Raw genomic sequence first — 17803 nt, 5'->3', positions numbered from 1 at the left:
GCAGTGTCCAAACCCAGCACTGCCCCTGCAGCAAGGTCCTGTCAGGGCAATAAAGAAAATTGCCCAACGTATCTACAGAGGACGCTGAGAGCATTCCAACCCCACGGGCACTGTGCAGGAACTCCCATTTCCATCCCAAAATGTGAACCTGAGGAGAGCAGAACATCCCAAATCTGCTGAGAACTCAGGCAACAAATGCAAAACTGAGGGAGCCTGGAGAGTGTGGGACCATGAGAGAAAACTGAGGGGCCAAAAACACAATCCAGGTTTAAATCCTGGATTTGGCACAGCCACCAAGGACTGATTTTCCTTCAGGGCAGGGCAGAGAGAGCCCAGCAAACCCAAATTTCCTTCTGCAAACACAATCCAGGTTTAAATCCTGGATTTGGCCGTGTCCTGTCTGTGCCACAGCCACCAAGGAATGATTTTTTGGGCAGGGCAGGGCAGAGAGATCCCAGCACAGCCCAAATCTCCTGTAAACAGAATCCAGGTTTAAATCCTGGGTTTGGCCATGTCCTGTCTGTGCCACAGCCACCAAGGAATGATTTTTTGGGCAGGGCAGGGCAGGGCAAGCCCAGCAAACCCAAATTTCCTTCTGCAAGAGATCCCAGCACAGCCCAAATCTCCCTCTGCAAACACAATCCAGGTTTAAATTGTGTATTTGGTCATGTCCTGTCTGTGCCACAACCACCAAGGAATGATTTTTTGGGCAGGGCAGGGCAGAGAGATCCCAGCACAGCCCAAATCTCTCTCTGCTCATCCCTGCCCTGCCCAGGGAAGAACCCAAACCTGTCCCCAAGCTGGCTGGAGGTGTCACCACCACCTTGGGGTCCCCTCAGAGCACTCAGGGCGCTGCTCTGGAGCTCCTGGCTGACTTACAAACACACACAGGTTTCTGAGCAGACCACTGGCTGCTCTTTTGGCACGTTATGCTTTTGTGGCCCTTGAGCTCGAAGGCAGGCTGGCACTCGAAGTGCAGAGTGTCCCCGTGGTGGAAGGTGGAGCCTTCTCTGCGGCCAAAGGCGGGGATGCCCGGGTCACCACAGCTGCCCTGGTCGATCTCTGGGGGGGGAAAAAAGCAGAATTTGGGTGTGGGGAAGGGGATGGAAAAGAATCCAGCTCCCTGGCACAGGGACACAGAGGGAATTTGCTGGAATGTCCCCATTCCCACTCCCACTCCCGTCCCCATTCCCACTCCCATTCCCATTCCCACTCCCACTCCCATTCCCATCCCCATTCCCACTCCCACTCCCATTCCCACTCCCACTCCCATTCCCATCCCCACTCCCATTCCCATTCCCACTCCCACTCCCATTCCCATCCCCATTCCCACTCCCATTCCCACTCCCACTCCCATTCCCACTCCCACTCCCATCCCCACTCCCATTCCCACTCCCATTCCTGCCTTGTCCCCACACTGACACAGAGTTCATCCCTCTCTCCGTGTGCATTTTGACTCCAGATCAACCCCAGGCACAATTTCCTGTTATCTCCTGCTCCCTCCAATCCCATTTCCAAAGGGCTCCCTGTCCTGGATCACTACTAGCTCCAAAAACTCCATCCCTTCATTCCTCCTCAGTGTTCCCACATTATTTATCTGCTTCACACTCCTCTCCCAATCCTCTGTTGTTTTTTGGTTTGTTTGTTTTTCGTTTTTTTTATCCCCATCATCTCTGATCAGTCTCGCTGTCTTTTCCTCCCCGCTTCCAATTTCTTGCACCAAATTGGAAATCTCTTTTATGACACTTCCTTTACAGAGGCAAATCATGGAAGCTGAGATTTGCGTGACTCCCTCTAATATCCCAATTTGGCTGGAATAACAACAAGCACCCTCATTATTATTCTGGCTCCAGGCAACTCCAGATCCAGGTGTATTTTGAGCAGAAGTCACGGAGCTTCTGCTGCATCTCGAGCTGAAAACTCACTGCTAGCTAATGAAGCATCCCCAAAATTATTTAACATAAATTAATATTAAAAGTTTTCGTGAAACAGGCTGCAGTTTTTTGCCTCTCAGTGAAAGCACTTTGCCAGGATTTACGGATCTTCCTGCACAGCTTCCAAATCCAACTGTTTAGGAGCTGCACTTGCATATTAGGGGTGGCAAATGAAAATTATGGGTGTTAAAGCTGAACTGTTCATTCCTCCCCCCAAAAAAATGCACAAGGCCAGCAGTGCCTAGCATGAAATGAAAATTCAGCTGGAAAACTCAAGGAATAGCAACGAGCTGGGATGGGAGGGAGTGGATTTGGAATATTTATCATGACCCAGGGGCTGGGGATGCTCCCTGCTGCCACTCAAACCATCCATGGCTGTTATCCCTTCCCTTCCCACACCTCGGAACCTGGAAATCCTCTTAGTGATGGCCCTGGGAGCTGTCCCAGTGTCCCCAGTGTCCCCAGTGTCCCCAGTGTCCCCAGTGTCCCCAGTGTCCCTGTCACTGGGGCAGCAGCACTGGGTGCCTGGGGAAGGAGCTGCTGGGTGTCCTGGGATCCCTCCGGTGGCTTCTGGCATTTGGGGAGGATTCCCCATCCCTGGGGGTGTCCCAGGCCACACACCAATACAAAAAAAATCCCATCGTGGCAGCCCCAAACTCCTCCACAAACGGACACAAAAAAAAAAAAAAAATCCCATTTTGGCAGCCCCAAAACCCCACACATGGACATAAAAAATCCCATTGTGACATCCCCAAAACCCCACTCATGGACACAAAAATTCCCATTTTGGCAGCCCCAAAACCCCACTCATGGACACAAAAATTCTCATTTTGGCAGCCCCAAAACCTCACTCATGGACACAAAAATTCCCATTTTGGCAGCCCCAAAACCTCACTCATGGACACAAAAATTCTCATTTTGGCAGCCCCAAAACCTCACTCATGGACACAAAAAATCCCATTTTGGCAGCCCCAAAACCTCACTCATGGACACAAAAATTCTCATTTTGGCAGCCCCAAAACCCCACTCATGGACACAAAAATTCCCATTTTGGCAGCCCCAAAACCCCACTCATGGACACAAAAAATTCCTGCCTGAGCCAGGGCAGCCCCGTCCCCCATGGGAGCATCCCCAGAAGGGTCAGAGGTACCAAAACCCCACAGCCAACCCCAAATATTTCCCTCAGCTTGGGCTTGTGACTCTGGAATGGGAATCACAGGAATTCTGCACCAGGCACAAATTCCAGAGCTGTAATTCCAAAGGGAACTGGGAATGTGCAGCATCAGGAAAACCAGGATACGCTGAGGGCATCAGGAACTCAAAAAAAAAAAACAAACCCAAAAAAACCCCCCAAAACAATAATTAAAAAAAAAAAAAAACCCAAACGAGGCCAAATGAGGTGAAATCAGAGTTTTTTGACGCTTGGCTGAGAGAGAATAAAGACAACACTGAAAGGTTTGCTCCATCCTCACAGTTTCCTGTCATTCTGCATGACCCCAGCTCAAATCAAGGGGGTTAAAAATGGCAGAAAAATGAGGAATTAGAGCTCCCAAATCCCTCCCTGTCCTTGTTAGCAGCAGGCAAGCACAGCTCACAGGTTTCCTCACCTTACACGGGAATTTATTCAGAAATTCCATTTTCTGACCTGAGAAAAATGCCCTGGTTGCTGCATTTCTTTGTGTAAGGAGTAAAAAAAAAAATCCATGAAATATTTAGCAGGGCAGATGCTCCATCAAAAAAAAAAAATAAAAAATTTTAAAAAAATATAAAGAAAAAGGAGCGATTCAAAAATATCAAAACACGTTACTTCAATAAGATTGAAACATTCCTCCCGATGAATGTTTAAAGCAAAATCACTTTCACATTAGAATAATAAAAGTCAAAACTAAACAAGAACATCCAAACCAAGTGTTTTGACATTATTGAAAGGAAACAAGTTGACACGAATCTTTCACAGCTTCTCCATCAAATATTATTCATAGAGGAGGAAATTTTGACAAAATGCCATTTTTTTTTTTTTTTACTGAGGGAAAACGTGGCAGCAGGAATTTTGCAGAGCTCTTTCGTGCTGTTTGGGAATTTGGGTGAGGAAGGAGAGCAAAGCCTCAAATCCTGACTCATTTCTAGGGCAAAACGAGGATTTTTTTGGAGCTGCCAGCTCCGGTTTCTGGATACAGGGTGAAGGATTTGTGAGGCTGAGGAAACCCCACAAACATCATCCCCACTCAGGAAAAAAAAATTCTACCTCAAGCACAGGATTTTGTACTTAAATGAACTTGGTTTAATTAATTAGAGCTAATGGTGCTGGAATTTGGAGGAATCAAGAGCAGGGTGTTTCTGTTGCCATTTATTTTTTGCCTCCAAGTGTGAATAAAAATGGGATTATCCCAACTTAAAGGATTCTCTGGTTGTGACCCCATGGAAGGGGTGGAGCAGGATGAGCTTTAAACCAACCCAAACCAGTCTGGGATTCCCTGAGTGAGGAAAAAACCAACAACAACAACAAAAAAAAAAGGATCTAAAGAGCAAACACAACAAGGAGGGGGTGAACTAAAAGGAAAAAAGTTCCTTTTTCTTCCTGCCTCTCCCTCCCAGCTGAAACCAGCAGAGAAAATGCAGCACTGAGCCTGGCTTTGGTAGGACCAGCATCACTTAAACCCTGTCCTAAGCTTTGGGAACAGCTCAAAGCCCTTCTGGGGCTCGGGTTCAGAGCTCCTGCTTTGTGACAAACTCATCCCATTCCAAATTCCCATTTAATTTACTGGGCAAGCGGAGCAGGAGGGTTGGGAACTCCTTGTCCTGACACATCCCAGCACCAACATCCAGTGGGGCAAGGGATGCAGAACCTAAAAACAGAAACCCAGGGCTGGATTTCCACCTGGATAATTGGCAAAAGAGCTGCAGGTAGCAGCAGCAGCGGGTTGTCCCAGCAAAGTTTTTTTTAAAAAAAATAATAATAATAAAAAAATCCCTTTATTTCTTCAGCTGACGAAGCAGAGTTCGTCCATAAATCCTGTTTGAATTTGAAATTCTCGCTTTCTGTGCAAACAACACGACGCTGAATTAAAATTTGGCTTTGTTCTAGTTTTTTTTGGTGGTTTTTTTTTTTTTTTTTAAATCATGTTTTAATGTTTCTGTTCTTACCACGGGAATTTATGAAGTTAATTTACTTTAATGCTATTGTTTGGAATAAATTAATATTTATAGGTAGAAGAAATAAGGAGGTTTTTCTTTTTTTTTTTTTCCTTCTTTTTTTAATTTGGAGATTTCAGCCCACTGATGGGGAACACCCCTCAGAACAAGGAGATTATGGGAGTCTGGATCTTCTTTAATCAATCCTAAATTTCTCAGGGATTTCTGAAAAATGTGGCCTGAAGGAATCCTTTATTCCAGCTGTTACAATGGGCTGGGAATTCCACGTGAATACCCTGACGATGTGGAAGGCACCAGCTCCAGGAAAAGGTGGTTTCCCAATAAACCAGGATAAAAGGAAAAGTAGAAGAAGAGAAACCCCAGGATTCCAGAAGGTTTGGAGACCTCTCCCAGAAATTTTGGCATCTCTCAGTTCTGCGCAGTGGGGAGAAAAGAAAAAAATTCTCCAGGAAAGCGAAGCTTAATCTGAATTCCTTCTCCCAAAAATTTTGGCATCTGTCAGCTCTGCGCAGTGAGGAGGAAGGAAAGGATTCTCCAGGAAAATGCAGCTTAATCCAAATTGCTTCTGCCGAGCACTGGAAATCCAAACCCATTGGTTATCATGACAAAAAAAAAAAAAAAAAAAAGATCTGTTCATGAGGATAAAAGTTGGGATTGGAGATTTGGGAGCGATCTTGGGGAACGTCAACGAGCCAGACCCTGCCAGAGCTGAGCTGAGAATTAATTTTACAAAGGCTGCAAAAAGGGATAGGCAAGGAAACACCTTTACATAGAAATAATGTGAATTTTTGGGGCCTGGAAAATCCAGAGCTGAATGCTCCCAATGGACACTTCCAGCAGCTCTCAAGGAGATTTTTCCCTTCACTATTTCTCTATTTTTGCCAACACCTGTGACAACAGCAAACACACAACCTTAGGCCAGACTTCAGCACTCACACCTTGCTGCATCCCGTGAGTTTCTTGGAAAAAAAATCCCAAGATTAACTTGTTTTTTTTTTTTTTTTTTTCCTTGTTTTTTCTGCTTGAAACAGCCCAGCCTAGTCCCAGTTTAAAGCAGCTGACACCAGTGATGTGCTGGGACCACGGATTCCCCACCCCATCCCCTTCCACGGGCACGGTCTGCTGCTCTCAGCTGAAATTCCCCAATGTTTTTCCAATAAAACAGCTGGAATGGTGATGGGACAGCCCAGGTGGGGGAAAGGAAGGGGGGAAAAAGGGGGGGGGAAATAGGGGGAAAATAGGGGGGGGAAAGGGTGGGGAGTAGGGGGGGGAAATAGGGGGGGAAAGGGGGAAAAAGGGGGGAAAAGAGGGGGAAGGGGGATAAGGGGGGGAAGGGGGGGAAAAAAAGGGGGATAAATGGGGGGAAAAATGGGGAAAAAATGGGGGAAAATGGGGAAAAAATGGGGAAAATGGGGGGGAAATGGGGGGAAAGGGGGGGAAATGGGGGGAAAATGGGGGGAAAAAGGAGGGAAAAAAAGGAGGGGGAAAAAAAGGAGGGGAAAAAAGGAGGGGAAAAAAGGAGGGGAAATGGGGAAAAAATGGGGGATAAATGGGGGAAAAAAGGGAAAAATGGGGAAAAAATGGGGGAAAATGGGGAAAAAATGGGGAAAAATGGGGAGGAAATGGGGGGGGAAATGGGGGAAAAAAGGAGGGGGAAAAAAGGAGTGGGGAAAAAAAGGAGGGAGAAAAAAGGAGGGGGAAAAAAGGAGGGGAAAAGGAAAGCTGCTCTTAAGGGAAAAAAAAAAAAAAGAAAAAATAAAAAACAACCCTGCAGAGGTTCGACTGATTTAGAGGAACTCAAAATAAATTTTTTCTCCCAAATCCCGGCACTCAGCTGGTCCCTGATCCTTTGGGAAAAGGGGAATTGGGAGGGAGGAGCCTGGCTTACCTTCGTAGGTGGCTTTGAAGCCCAGCAGGTTGCTGACACTGTCGGTCTGGAACAGGAGCCACATCTGGTGCTGGGTGCTGACAATGAGGTCGGGGACAGTGGTGCCCGTCAGGCTGCAAAAAAATATAAAATAAAATAAAATAAAATAAAATAAAATAAAATAAAATAAAATAAAATAAAATAAAATAAAATAAAATAAAATAAAATAAAATAAATAACAACAACAAATCAACGGCCTCCAAGTGGCCTCAGGTTCACCCACGCCTCTGCAGGAGCAGGAAAATGTCAAAAAACTAATTAAAATTTGCCCTCCACCCGCCCCCCCCCCCCAAAAAAAAACCTGGGAGGTTTTGAAGCCTGGTGAAAAAAGTCCTCGTGTTGTGCGTTCTACCCCCACGCTGAATCTTCTCCCACCACCCTCGCTGCAGTAATTACAATTCAGTGCCATTATTTTAACACATCACCCAGCAGCAAAAGGAATTGTTTCCCTGCTCGCTGAGGCAAAACATCAGCAAAAAAGTAAAATTCCCAGAAGCCAAACTGTGCCCTGAGTGACTGAATCCTCCGAAGTGCCCTGGCAGCAGTTCCCAGCAGCACAAAAAAAAATGACTTTACACCCATTCCCTGCTATATTTGTGCCCTTGGAGAAGTTTCTACAAGGATCTAAAAAAGGAAAAAAAAAAAATAAAGAAAGTAAAAAGCACCTGGCAGCAAAGGCACGAGCCCCAAATCTGCTGAACCCCCCGCGAGCCCTTGAGAAGCTCCACTAATCCCAGCAGGATCAGGGCTCAGATTTAGGGAAATATCACTGATCTCTCCCTATTAATGAGGCTGGTTCAGCCTCTGGGATTAATCAGCTCGTTGTGGTTCAGCACAGCTTTAGAGCTTTATCCCCCACCCACAGGAGCATCTTTTCCACAGGCAGTGCCCGCGCGGAGCTCAGCTCCCTCCCTTCCCCTCCTTTGTGTGGGCAGGATGATTATTCCAGGAGCAGGGTCGTTGTGTTGCCTGTGTTTAATGTTGTGATTATCCTGTTTCTGCTGAGGTATTATCTGCGAGGAATTCAGAAATGAAGTTCAAGTGGAGAGGGTTGAGAGGGTTTTTTTGGTTTTTTTCTCTTTTCTGCGGTGTTTAAAGAAATCCAGATTTATCCCCGTGTTCAGCTCTGGGCTGGGTCTGGCCTCAGGTACGACAGCAGCGCTTGGAAGGATCCTGGAGAAAACTAAACTCAACAGGAGAAGGACATGGAAATTGCTGGATCAAGGCCAGAGGAAGGATGTGAGGTTGATAAAGGATCCAGGCTGGGAGAGCTGGGAATGTCCAGCCTGGAGAAGAGAGGAGTGGAGACCTCGGAGCAGCCGGAGGGGGAATCCGCATCAGCAACTGGAGTGCCAGGAGCAGGGGGAACGGCTTCAAACTGGAAAAGGGGACAATGGGGTGGGATACTGGGAGGGTGGGCAGGTCCTGGCACAGGGGCACAGAGCAGCCGTGGCTGCCCCTGCATCCCTGGCAGTGCCCAGGGCCAGCCTGGACAGGGCTTGCAGCAGCCCGGGACAGTGGAAATGTCCCTGCCCACGGCACTGGATGAGCTTTAAGGTCCTTCCACCCCAAACCATTCCAGGATTCTGTGACAGCTCCAAGGGCTCTGTCACCCCCCCCCAGTGCAGGTGACACGAACTCTGCTCCCTGCCCAGTGCCTGCTCCTTTCCAGGGCAGGGATCTCAGGGAAATAAATGGGACCACCCTGGGCATCAGAGACCTCTCCTCCCCATCCCGGGCATTTCACAGACCCCAGGGACAGGGACACCTGCAGCAGCCACTCCCTGGAACCCTGAGTGTTTTCCCTGCAATCTCACTCCCAGCAAATCTCTTTGCTCTGATCTGCAGCAGGAATTTTACTGATCTCAGGGTGCTGCTAAATGAGGAATTGATCTTGTTTTAGTGCCTGTTTTGCATCCCAGAGATGTTCAGGAGTCTTATTGTTGATTCTCAGTTTATTTATTGAAGCAGCAGCCAGGCAGGAATGAGGAACACTCCAAGAGGAATAAACCTCCAGGAAAAGGTGCTTCAAAGCTTTCTGCATCCTTTGCCACCCCACTTTTAACAAGCTGGGTGATTGATTTGGGTGCTTGTTACTTCAGGAAATCAAATTCCTTCAGCGAGTCAGGAAACTCAGCCTAACAATCTGCTCTGTTCCCATTTTCCAGGGATGGGAATGAGCCTGGAAACAAATGGTCCTTCCCAGCTCTGTCTGGGATGGAATCTGCTGCTGTGCAACTCCACTCAAGTGCACTCCTTGACTGGAAAGGCAGCAGGGCTGAGCTCCTCAAGAGCCAAGGAGAAAGTGAAGAGCAGGAAGAAAATTGGAATTACTGCCTTTGACAGGAGTTCCTGCATTTTGATTCTTCCAAAGAAACCTCGCTTTGTATCCAGGTATTATTCCTGATCTGTGAATCCAGCTGAGAGTGGGCAGAAAACTCTGGGGAAAGTGATCCATGGACTTTCAAGCACGTTGATTAGCACTGTGGTTTTCACACCTGTCTCCCATTTCATTACTTTTCAATTAATCCTCACAGATTATTAACATAGAAAAAAAAAAAAACTCAGTGGAAGGATTAGCACCACGAATTTACTGGAAACATCCTGGGAAAAGATTCCAAGCACTGCACCTTGCTCAGTCACAGATATTCCAAATTTGCACCAGCAAAGTGCTGAGGAGATAAGAGGGAGTGGGGGGGGGGGAACATGGAATGATTAAAATCCAATCTAAGGAAAATCTTCGTAGGTTTTAGACAAACCAGAAGGGATAGAATGGAAAATTATCTCAGGAATTTCTTCCAAACTACTGCCACGGCAGGGATTTACAGGTTGTGACCAAGCAGCTGAGAAATGTTCTGGGACACCTGAATTACACCTGTGCAAAAATCAACCTTCACATTCCAGGCTGGGAACAAACAAAACCTCGGGGGAAAAAAGATGTTTGGGAAAGACAAGGAAATGCTGATATGTGAAAACGGAGCGGGAGGCAGCTTCGTGTGGGAAAACAAGAGGAAGAAGGAAAAAAATACAAGGAATTTCTCCACGAGTTGCCAGAGCACAACAGCTTTGCTGGAGTGGTTTTGGAGAGACCTGGAAGGAAAGCAGGACCATCTGCACGTTCCCTGTGCTGAAGAAACCCCCAGAGAAGATCAGATTTACAAGTAAAGGATGCAAAAAAAAAAAAAAAAAAAAAAAAAAAAAAAATCCCAAATCCCAGCCTGGAAGAAACCTGGTTTCCCTAAATGCACCCTGGGTGTGAAATGCTGGGGATGTCACTGCAAGACCTTGAATTTTCAGCCACTGCTGAATTTTCAGTGTCACTGCTCAAAATGATGGCAGCAGCAGAGGGGGAGACCCAGACAGCTCCTGGTGTGTGCTTGGGGTGCTTCTCCTTTTGCACCCCAGCTTTTCTCACTCCCTGACGGGGAGGGAAGCACAGAGGGGAGAATTTGCTGTTCCCAGAAACCCAAAAACCACTGGATGCAGGGCGAGCTCCTGCATCCCATCCCATCCCATCCCATCCCATCCCATCCCATCCCATCCTCTTTTATTTCCCCCTTTTTCCCCCCTCCCCATCATTCTTTCAATCTTCTCTTTAGCTATTTCAATCTTTTATCATTCTTTTAATTCCCTTTTTTTTTTTTTTTTTTTTTTTTTTTTTTAATATCATCCCATCGCGGTTGCGCTCCCGCAGGAGGAATTCCCGGGAATTGTCACTCACACATAAAGCACAGATTTCTGATCTCCGACCTGCCCTCCATCCCCCACTGTCAGGGTGTCGTAGCCTCTCTCCAGCTCGAATTCCTCGAAGGTGAGTTTGATCACCTGCCAAAGACACGGCACAATTAACACAATCACCACCATCAATTAACACCAAGCCCTGCCTTGCTCGTGGATCCTGGAACAGCTTCCAAGAGCATCAAAATCTCCAGGACAACCCAAAGAACTCAAATTGTTTGGGGTTATTTTTTTTGTTGTTGTTTGTTTTTTGTGGGCTTTTGGTGTTTTTATTTTTTTTGGTGTTTTTTTTTGTCTTTTTTTGTCTTTTTTGTCTTTTTTTGTCTTTTTTTGTCTTTTGTTGTTGTTGTTGTTGGGTTTTTTTTGTTGTTGTTTTTTTGGGGTTTTTTTTGTTTGTTTGTTTGTTTGTTTTTTTTTTACAAGTGATTTCAATCACCTCTGCTTTATCTCCTGCTTGCCCAGATGACTTCACTGGTATCAATATTTGTGTGCTGGGGTCTCAACGTGTCTTTCCTCACCCTTTCCCTCCCCAGAGATGGAATTCTAGAGGTGGATTTGGATGTGCATGGAGCAAACACAGAGCCTTTTACTTTGTGGGTCAGGAAATTCTCCTGGTTCATGGTCAGAGCTGGAGAGAATTTATGGATTTATGGGAATTGTCAGGGAATGGTCTCCAGCTGTCTGCAAACACAACCCTCATCGCCACCACATCCCTGGTTTTTCTCTCCTGTTTCACCCAAAATTTGGATTTTTGCAGCCTCTCCGCATCATTTAGGAGCAGAAATCCCACAGGAGTTTGTGCTCCAGCCCAGCCTGGGACAGGCTGAACAAACAGCAAAAGAAGAGATGAATTAAATCAAAGAACAGTTTCACATCCCCCATCAGCAGAAATCAGTGGAGTTTTTTTTCTTGGAGCTGACCAGCAAAAATAAAAAGCATAAAAAACCCACTCAAATGGGTGAGCTCTTTGTAAATACATTCAATTTTTAACACATTAAATCACCAAATGTGGGTCGATGCTTCTCCCAGCTGCTTCACACAACACAAAAATCATCAAAAATCCAGAAGGAGAAGGATTCAAGTGAGTGCCAAGGATCCAGAGCTCTGGGGCCACTTTCCACCTCAGTTTGGGGAAGGAACCAAAGCTCAGGAAACCCAAAATCTTGCCCTTGTCCTTCCTTGCTTTTATAAGCAGAGCCTTCTGCAAAACTTAAGCAGGTGTGGATTCCCAGGGGGATAAAAACCCCAAAGTTCAAAGCAAAAAAGAAGAAGAAGAAGAAGAAGAAGAAGAAGAAGAAGAAGAAGAAGAAAAAAAAAAAAAGGTGTTTATATATAGTTCAGGCTGAGCTGTCCTGTGGTTTTGTTTCTACAGATGAACGCTGGTTTTTTTCAACGCACAGAAAATTAAATTTGGAGATTTTAGCCACTGTAAAAAAAGCTGGTTTTTTGGGTTTTTTTTTTGTTTTGTTTTTTTTTTTTTCCCCAGAGATGGGGATGATGAACCAGGAGCCTGGGTGATGCTTCAGACAACTTTAATTTGTGCCTAGCACCCAAATATTAACCTGTGCAGGCTACAAAGGCATGAGATGCTGGAGTCATGTAATTAATGCAGAGAACACCGAGCTGCAGATCTGCACACACCATTACCTCAACCAGCCACTCCAGGAGCTGCATCCTGAGCAGCCTGACCCTAATTAAACAACTAATTACATCCTAGCACACTCAAGACTGCAACCTCGTGGCACAAGATTTGGATGCTGAATATTGTGTTTATTTATTTACCAATTTTCCTGTTTAGGGTTTTTTTGTTTGTTTGTTTGTTTGTTTTTTGCTGTGAAAGCCGGAAATTTAATTAATTTAATTTAATTATTCAATGATTCGTTAAACAGCCAGAGAGCCACCAGCACCCCCAAACCTGGAGCTGCTGAAGTGACAAGGAGCAATCAGGGTGGGACTCCTGATTCCAAAGTGCCACCAAAGTGATTGGAAGTTCAGTCACATTCCGAGGAGGAAAATCCACAATAATCCTCTCCAGGAGAACAGCACCCTGTGCAGTTCTAACCTGAAGCTTTACAAGCACATTTCTCATTTTCCTGCTCCAGAATTTCCCCCTCCATTTGGGATAAATCATCCCCTGGAGGGGCCTTTCTCCCTCCATCAGCTTGGACGTGGCTTCTTTTTTTTTTTTTTTTTTTTTTTTGGCTGCAGGTGGGAATAACCCCAGGAGAAACCTCAACCAGCAACATCCATTATGTCAAAAAAGAGCCAGAAATAGCTTTTTATGCAAATTCCCCAATTATCATATGCATTTCTCAGCTCCCCAGTGATTTATTTTTCCACTGTGGTTGGAATTAATTCCCAGGGCACCAGGGCCCAGCTTTAAAAAAAAAAAAAAAATCTGAATATCCCTCAAATAGGTTTGATTCCCCCCCCCCTCACCTCTGCACAGGAAATAATCCCAATTTGTCAGTGAGGAGGCATCAGCCTTACAGATGCAGAATTCCCAGGAAATTTGGAGGGGATTTTGGGGGCTCAGTGGATCTCTGGCTCAAGATTCTTTGCCCAAGATAGAGCACAGGACTTGCAAACGAGTCCTAAATTCAGCTCCTGCTTTTCCCAAAGCTCCAGGGAGCCTGATCCAAAGACCACTGGAGTCAATAAAAAGATTACAGTGACTTCAGCAGCACCAGCTCAGGCTCCTTAGATTTTATTTTATAGTATTCTTTTATTTTATAGTATTTTATAGGCATTGGAAGTAATTAATGGGGAATGGGAAGTGCTGGGATCATCCCTGAGGGACAAGCAGGGAGAGCTGTGACCTTCCCAACCCTCCCTGCTCCAGGAGAGCTTTTCCCAACCTTTCCCCAAACTTCCAGCCTGAAACACCTCAACCCAAGGAACTCTTTGCAAGCTGGCATTATTAATGCAATTAATTACAACTATTTATCATTTCCGAGGCAAAGGGAACGGGATCTCCTCTCCCAGCTCCCAAACTCTGCTGGTTTCAGCAATCCAGATTTCAGTGTGTGACGGGCAGCCCGTGGAGCAGAACCTCTGTGGAATGTCTGAGCCCAGCTGGGAAGTCTTGAAATGAATGGATTTGACCAATTCCAACCCCATTTATGATTTAGGAAAGGGTCAGGACAAGCAGGGAGAGCTGTGGCCTTCCCACAGGAGTTGTTTTCCTTCCCTGCTTCAGGAGAGGTTTTCCCCTCCCTATAAATGACACCGAAACGCCCAAACCCTCACCCCCCCCAAAAAAAAAAAAAAAAACCTTCAAAAACTGGCATTAATTAAAATAATTACAACTTTTTATCATTTCCAAGGAGCAGGTAATGGGATCTCCTCTCACAGCTCACAAATGCTGCTGATTTCACCAATCCGTATTTCAGTTCCATGGAGCAGAACCTGCAGCTCCTTGTGCTGTGGAATCTCTGATCCGAGTTAGGAAGTCTTAAAATTAATGGATTTGAACAATTCCAACCCCCTTTATGATTTAGGAAAGGATCAGGTCTTGCAGATTTTGTGTTTGCTGTGACTCAGGTTTCGAAGCTAAGGAAGAAACCAGCCAGGGGAAGAGGAGAAATTTCCCCTAAGCAGAAATTCCCATGGAAAAACAAGAGAGTTCTGCACAGGAAGGCCAGAGGAGAAGCTTGGAAAAGCAGGAAAACTTTGGGCACAACACTGGCACTAAAGCAGAGGGACAGAACTGAAGATTAGACCTGAACATTCACCACAAAAGAATCAGGGGAACACTGGGTGGATTTTCCTCATGGCTTTCATCTCCTCCTTCGTAATTTGTAGCAGGAAACCCAAATGGAAAAGTTATCCTACAAAACACACAGGAAATGCCTGCACCCAAACGCTGCTCTATCCACACAAAACCTGGATTTTGGTGATTTCTGGAGACAAAAATGTACGAAAATAATGGAGAAGGATGAAACACCCTCCAGAGTTGTGCTGAATTCCAGCCCCTGTCCATGGATATATCCAGGGAACACTCCAGTGTTTCCACATTCCACATCCCCCTGGGGCTCATCAACCACTGAATCCCTCCCAGTAAATCAGCACTGAAAAATCTCCTGGTTCCACACTCGGGTATCCCAAAATTCGGATTTTGTGCAGCTACACCACGGGTAACGACAGCCCTGAGCCACGACCTGCCTGGGAATGGGAATTTAGGGATATTCCTCATTTAAATCTTCCTCCACCAGAGATCTGTGCTGGCTGGAGGTTTGGGCTGAGCTCAGCAGGGAGGGAGAATTCCACAGACTCTTCCTCCATCCTTCCTTGCTCCAGAGGGGAGGGAAAGCAGGATCCCAGCAGGGCTGCCAGCACTTCCTAACCATTCCCAGAAAAAAACAAAAAAAACAAAACAAAAAAAACCCAAAAAAACTGAGATCCTGTGAGATTCCCCCTGCAAAAGGCAGGGAGCCAACATGCAGGAATGTCCAGAGGCAAGGGAAAATAAATGGGAGCTTGGAGCCTTGGCAGGCTCAGGATTCATCCAGAGCTGATGGAATGATGTTTGCAGGAATCCAGGCACTCGAAGGAACAAACCCTGCCACGTTCTGAAAGCAGAAATGACACCTCAGGAATGGTTTTTGGAGCTGCACAGCAAAGCGATGGCTGTTCTTGTGCTCCAGATCTGGAGGAGAGACAAGGGCTGAGATTGGAAAAAGCTGTGAAGGCACCAAGCACTGCCCTCAACTCCATTCCCATTGCCAGGGGAAAACAGACTGGGATTGATCTTTGCCAGGCCAGGCAGTCACACCTGTACAGAAAGGGCTTGTATTTAAATTTACAACAGTGCAAAAACGGCAATAAATTTACAATACTGCATAAACAGCACGAGATAGACCCAAACCTCGCTCCTCTGCCCCTGGGAGCTGAAATCCTGCTGGATATGGGCCAGCCACAGCCAAAAAAAATCCAGGAAAAATCAGCATTCCTGGCACAGCCTCCCTGCTCTGATGAGCTGCTTTGCTGGGCTGCTCCAGCACCTCCCTGCCCTCCACACGAGATATCAAAGGGGCTTCGATTACAAATAATTACACTCACTTTTAATTACAACCCTTAACAAAACGAGCGTTCCGCAGGGAGCGAAGGTCAGGGATTTAAACACAGCTGGGAAAACACAGGGGAGAGTCTGTGGGGACAGGAACTGAGCCTGAGGGGCTGAATAAACCTTTAATGGGATGGTGAGGAGGGGCTGGAAAAGGCTCCCAGAGAAGCCATGGCTGGCTCTGGATCCCTGGGAATGTCCAAGGCGAGGCTGGACAGGGCTTGGAGCAACCTGGGATAGTGGAAGGTGTCTGGATGTGTCTGGAGGTGTTTGGATTTTTCTGGAGGTGTTTGGATGTGTCTGGAATTGTCTTGATTTGTCTGGAGGTATCTGAACGTGCTTGGATGTTTCTGTACATGCATGGATGTGTCTGGAAGTGTCTGGAGGTGTCTGGATGCATTTGGGAGTGTCTGGATGCTTCTGGATTTGTCTGGAAGTGTTTGGAAGTGTCTGGAGTTGCCTGGGTGTGTCAGGAGGTGTCTGGAATTGTCTGGATTTGTTTGGATGCATCTGGATGGGCTTGGATGTTTCTGTACATGCATGAATGTGTCTGGAGGTGTCTGGAGGTGTCTGGAAGTGTCTGGATGTTTCTGGATTTGTCTGGAAGTTTCTGGAAGTGTCTGGATATTTCTGGAGGTGTCTGGAGTTGTTTCTGGATGTGTCTGGAAGTTTCTGGAAGTGTCTGGATATTTCTGGATGTGTCTGGAGGCGTCTGGAAGTGTCTGGAAGTGTCTGGATATTTCTGGATGTGTCTGGAGGTGTCTGGATGTTTCTGGAAGTGTCTGGAAATGTCTGGAGGTGTTTCTGGATGTGTTTGGATGTGTCTGGAGGCGTCTGGAAGTGTCTGGAAGTGTCTGGATATTTCTGGATGTTTCTGGAGGTGTCTGGAGGTGTTTTGAAGTGTCTGGAAGTGTCTGGATATTTCTGGAGGTGTCTGGAGGTGTCTGGAGGTGTCTGGCTGTGCACACCCACTCCTCCACCACAGCCCAGCATCCAAACACGTTCCAGCTTCTGCTCCATAGGACATCAGGCCCAAGGACCCCCTTTGTTCATCTCCTCCTCCTCTCAGGGCTCTGGTAATTCTCAATTACCAATTCTCAATAACAGCCTTGAACTGAAAGGGAGCAGCTTTAGACGGGACATTGGGATTGAATGTGAGGGTGAGGAGGGGCTGGGATAGAATTCCCAGAGAACCCGTGGCCGCCTCTGGATCGCTAGGAAGTGCCCAACACCCAGCTGGAGAAACCTGGCATACACCTCAAAGCATCCCCGCCCTACTCTGAGATCCCTCCCAACCCAAACCCGGCTGGAACTCCATGCAATCCATGGCTGGAATTGCAGAGAACAGCAGGATCCCGCTCTCCCTGGAGCTGCAGAGGCTGCCAGCAGCAGCCTGGACCCACCTTGGCGGGGTTGAGGGCGGTGATGACCCACACGCAGTAGGCGTTGTTGTCGTACTGCACGGGGTAGTTGGGGGACGTGATGACCCCGCTGGGCCCACGCAGGAACGTGTCACACATCCTGGCTGGGGACACAAACGGGGACAGTCAGCACTGGGGGGGCCTTCCAGCGGGGAGGGAGGAGGGATGAGCTCGGCATGGAGGTGGGAGAAGGTGACAATCTAAAATTCGGTTGTTTCCACGGACTGAACTGCTCCTTTGTTCCACCCGTGTGGTAAAAATGAAGGATTTCTCTGTGAGGAGTGGGGCTGTCGAACCCTGATCCCAACAAACCCTGATCCCATCACAGCCTGATCCCAACAAACCCTGATCCCATCACAGCCTTATCCCATCAAACCCTGATCCCAACAAACCCTGATCCCATCATATCTTCATCCCAACAAACCCTGATCCCATCACAGCCTGATCCCATCACAGCCTGATCCCAACAAACCCTGATCCCATCACAGCCTGATCCCATCACAGCCTGATCCCAACAAACCCTGATCCCATCACAGCCTTATTCCATCACATCTTCATCCCATCA

At 46.8% G+C, this 17803-nt stretch overlaps 1 protein-coding gene across 1 annotated transcript in view; it reads right to left on the bottom strand.

The window, feature by feature from the left end:
• The window catches only part of CSMD2 (CUB and Sushi multiple domains 2), a 272370-nt gene that overhangs the window by 110706 nt on the left and 143861 nt on the right, over positions 1 to 17803 (bottom strand). Inside the window, exons 10-13 of the mRNA XM_062508842.1 lie at positions 17221 to 17342; positions 10736 to 10839; positions 6976 to 7088; positions 880 to 1062 (exon numbers count right to left, since the gene is read on the bottom strand). Of these exons, the coding sequence (XP_062364826.1) occupies positions 880 to 1062; positions 6976 to 7088; positions 10736 to 10839; positions 17221 to 17342 (522 nt within the window). The remainder of the gene's footprint in view (positions 1 to 879; positions 1063 to 6975; positions 7089 to 10735; positions 10840 to 17220; positions 17343 to 17803) is intronic.

The sequence above is a fragment of the Cinclus cinclus genome, chromosome 26 (genome assembly GCF_963662255.1).
Source record: "Cinclus cinclus chromosome 26, bCinCin1.1, whole genome shotgun sequence".
Classification (NCBI taxonomy): Eukaryota; Metazoa; Chordata; class Aves; order Passeriformes; family Cinclidae; genus Cinclus; species Cinclus cinclus.
The sequence above is the reverse complement of the archived record's forward strand: the minus strand, read 5'-3'. Positions and strand labels throughout refer to the sequence as shown.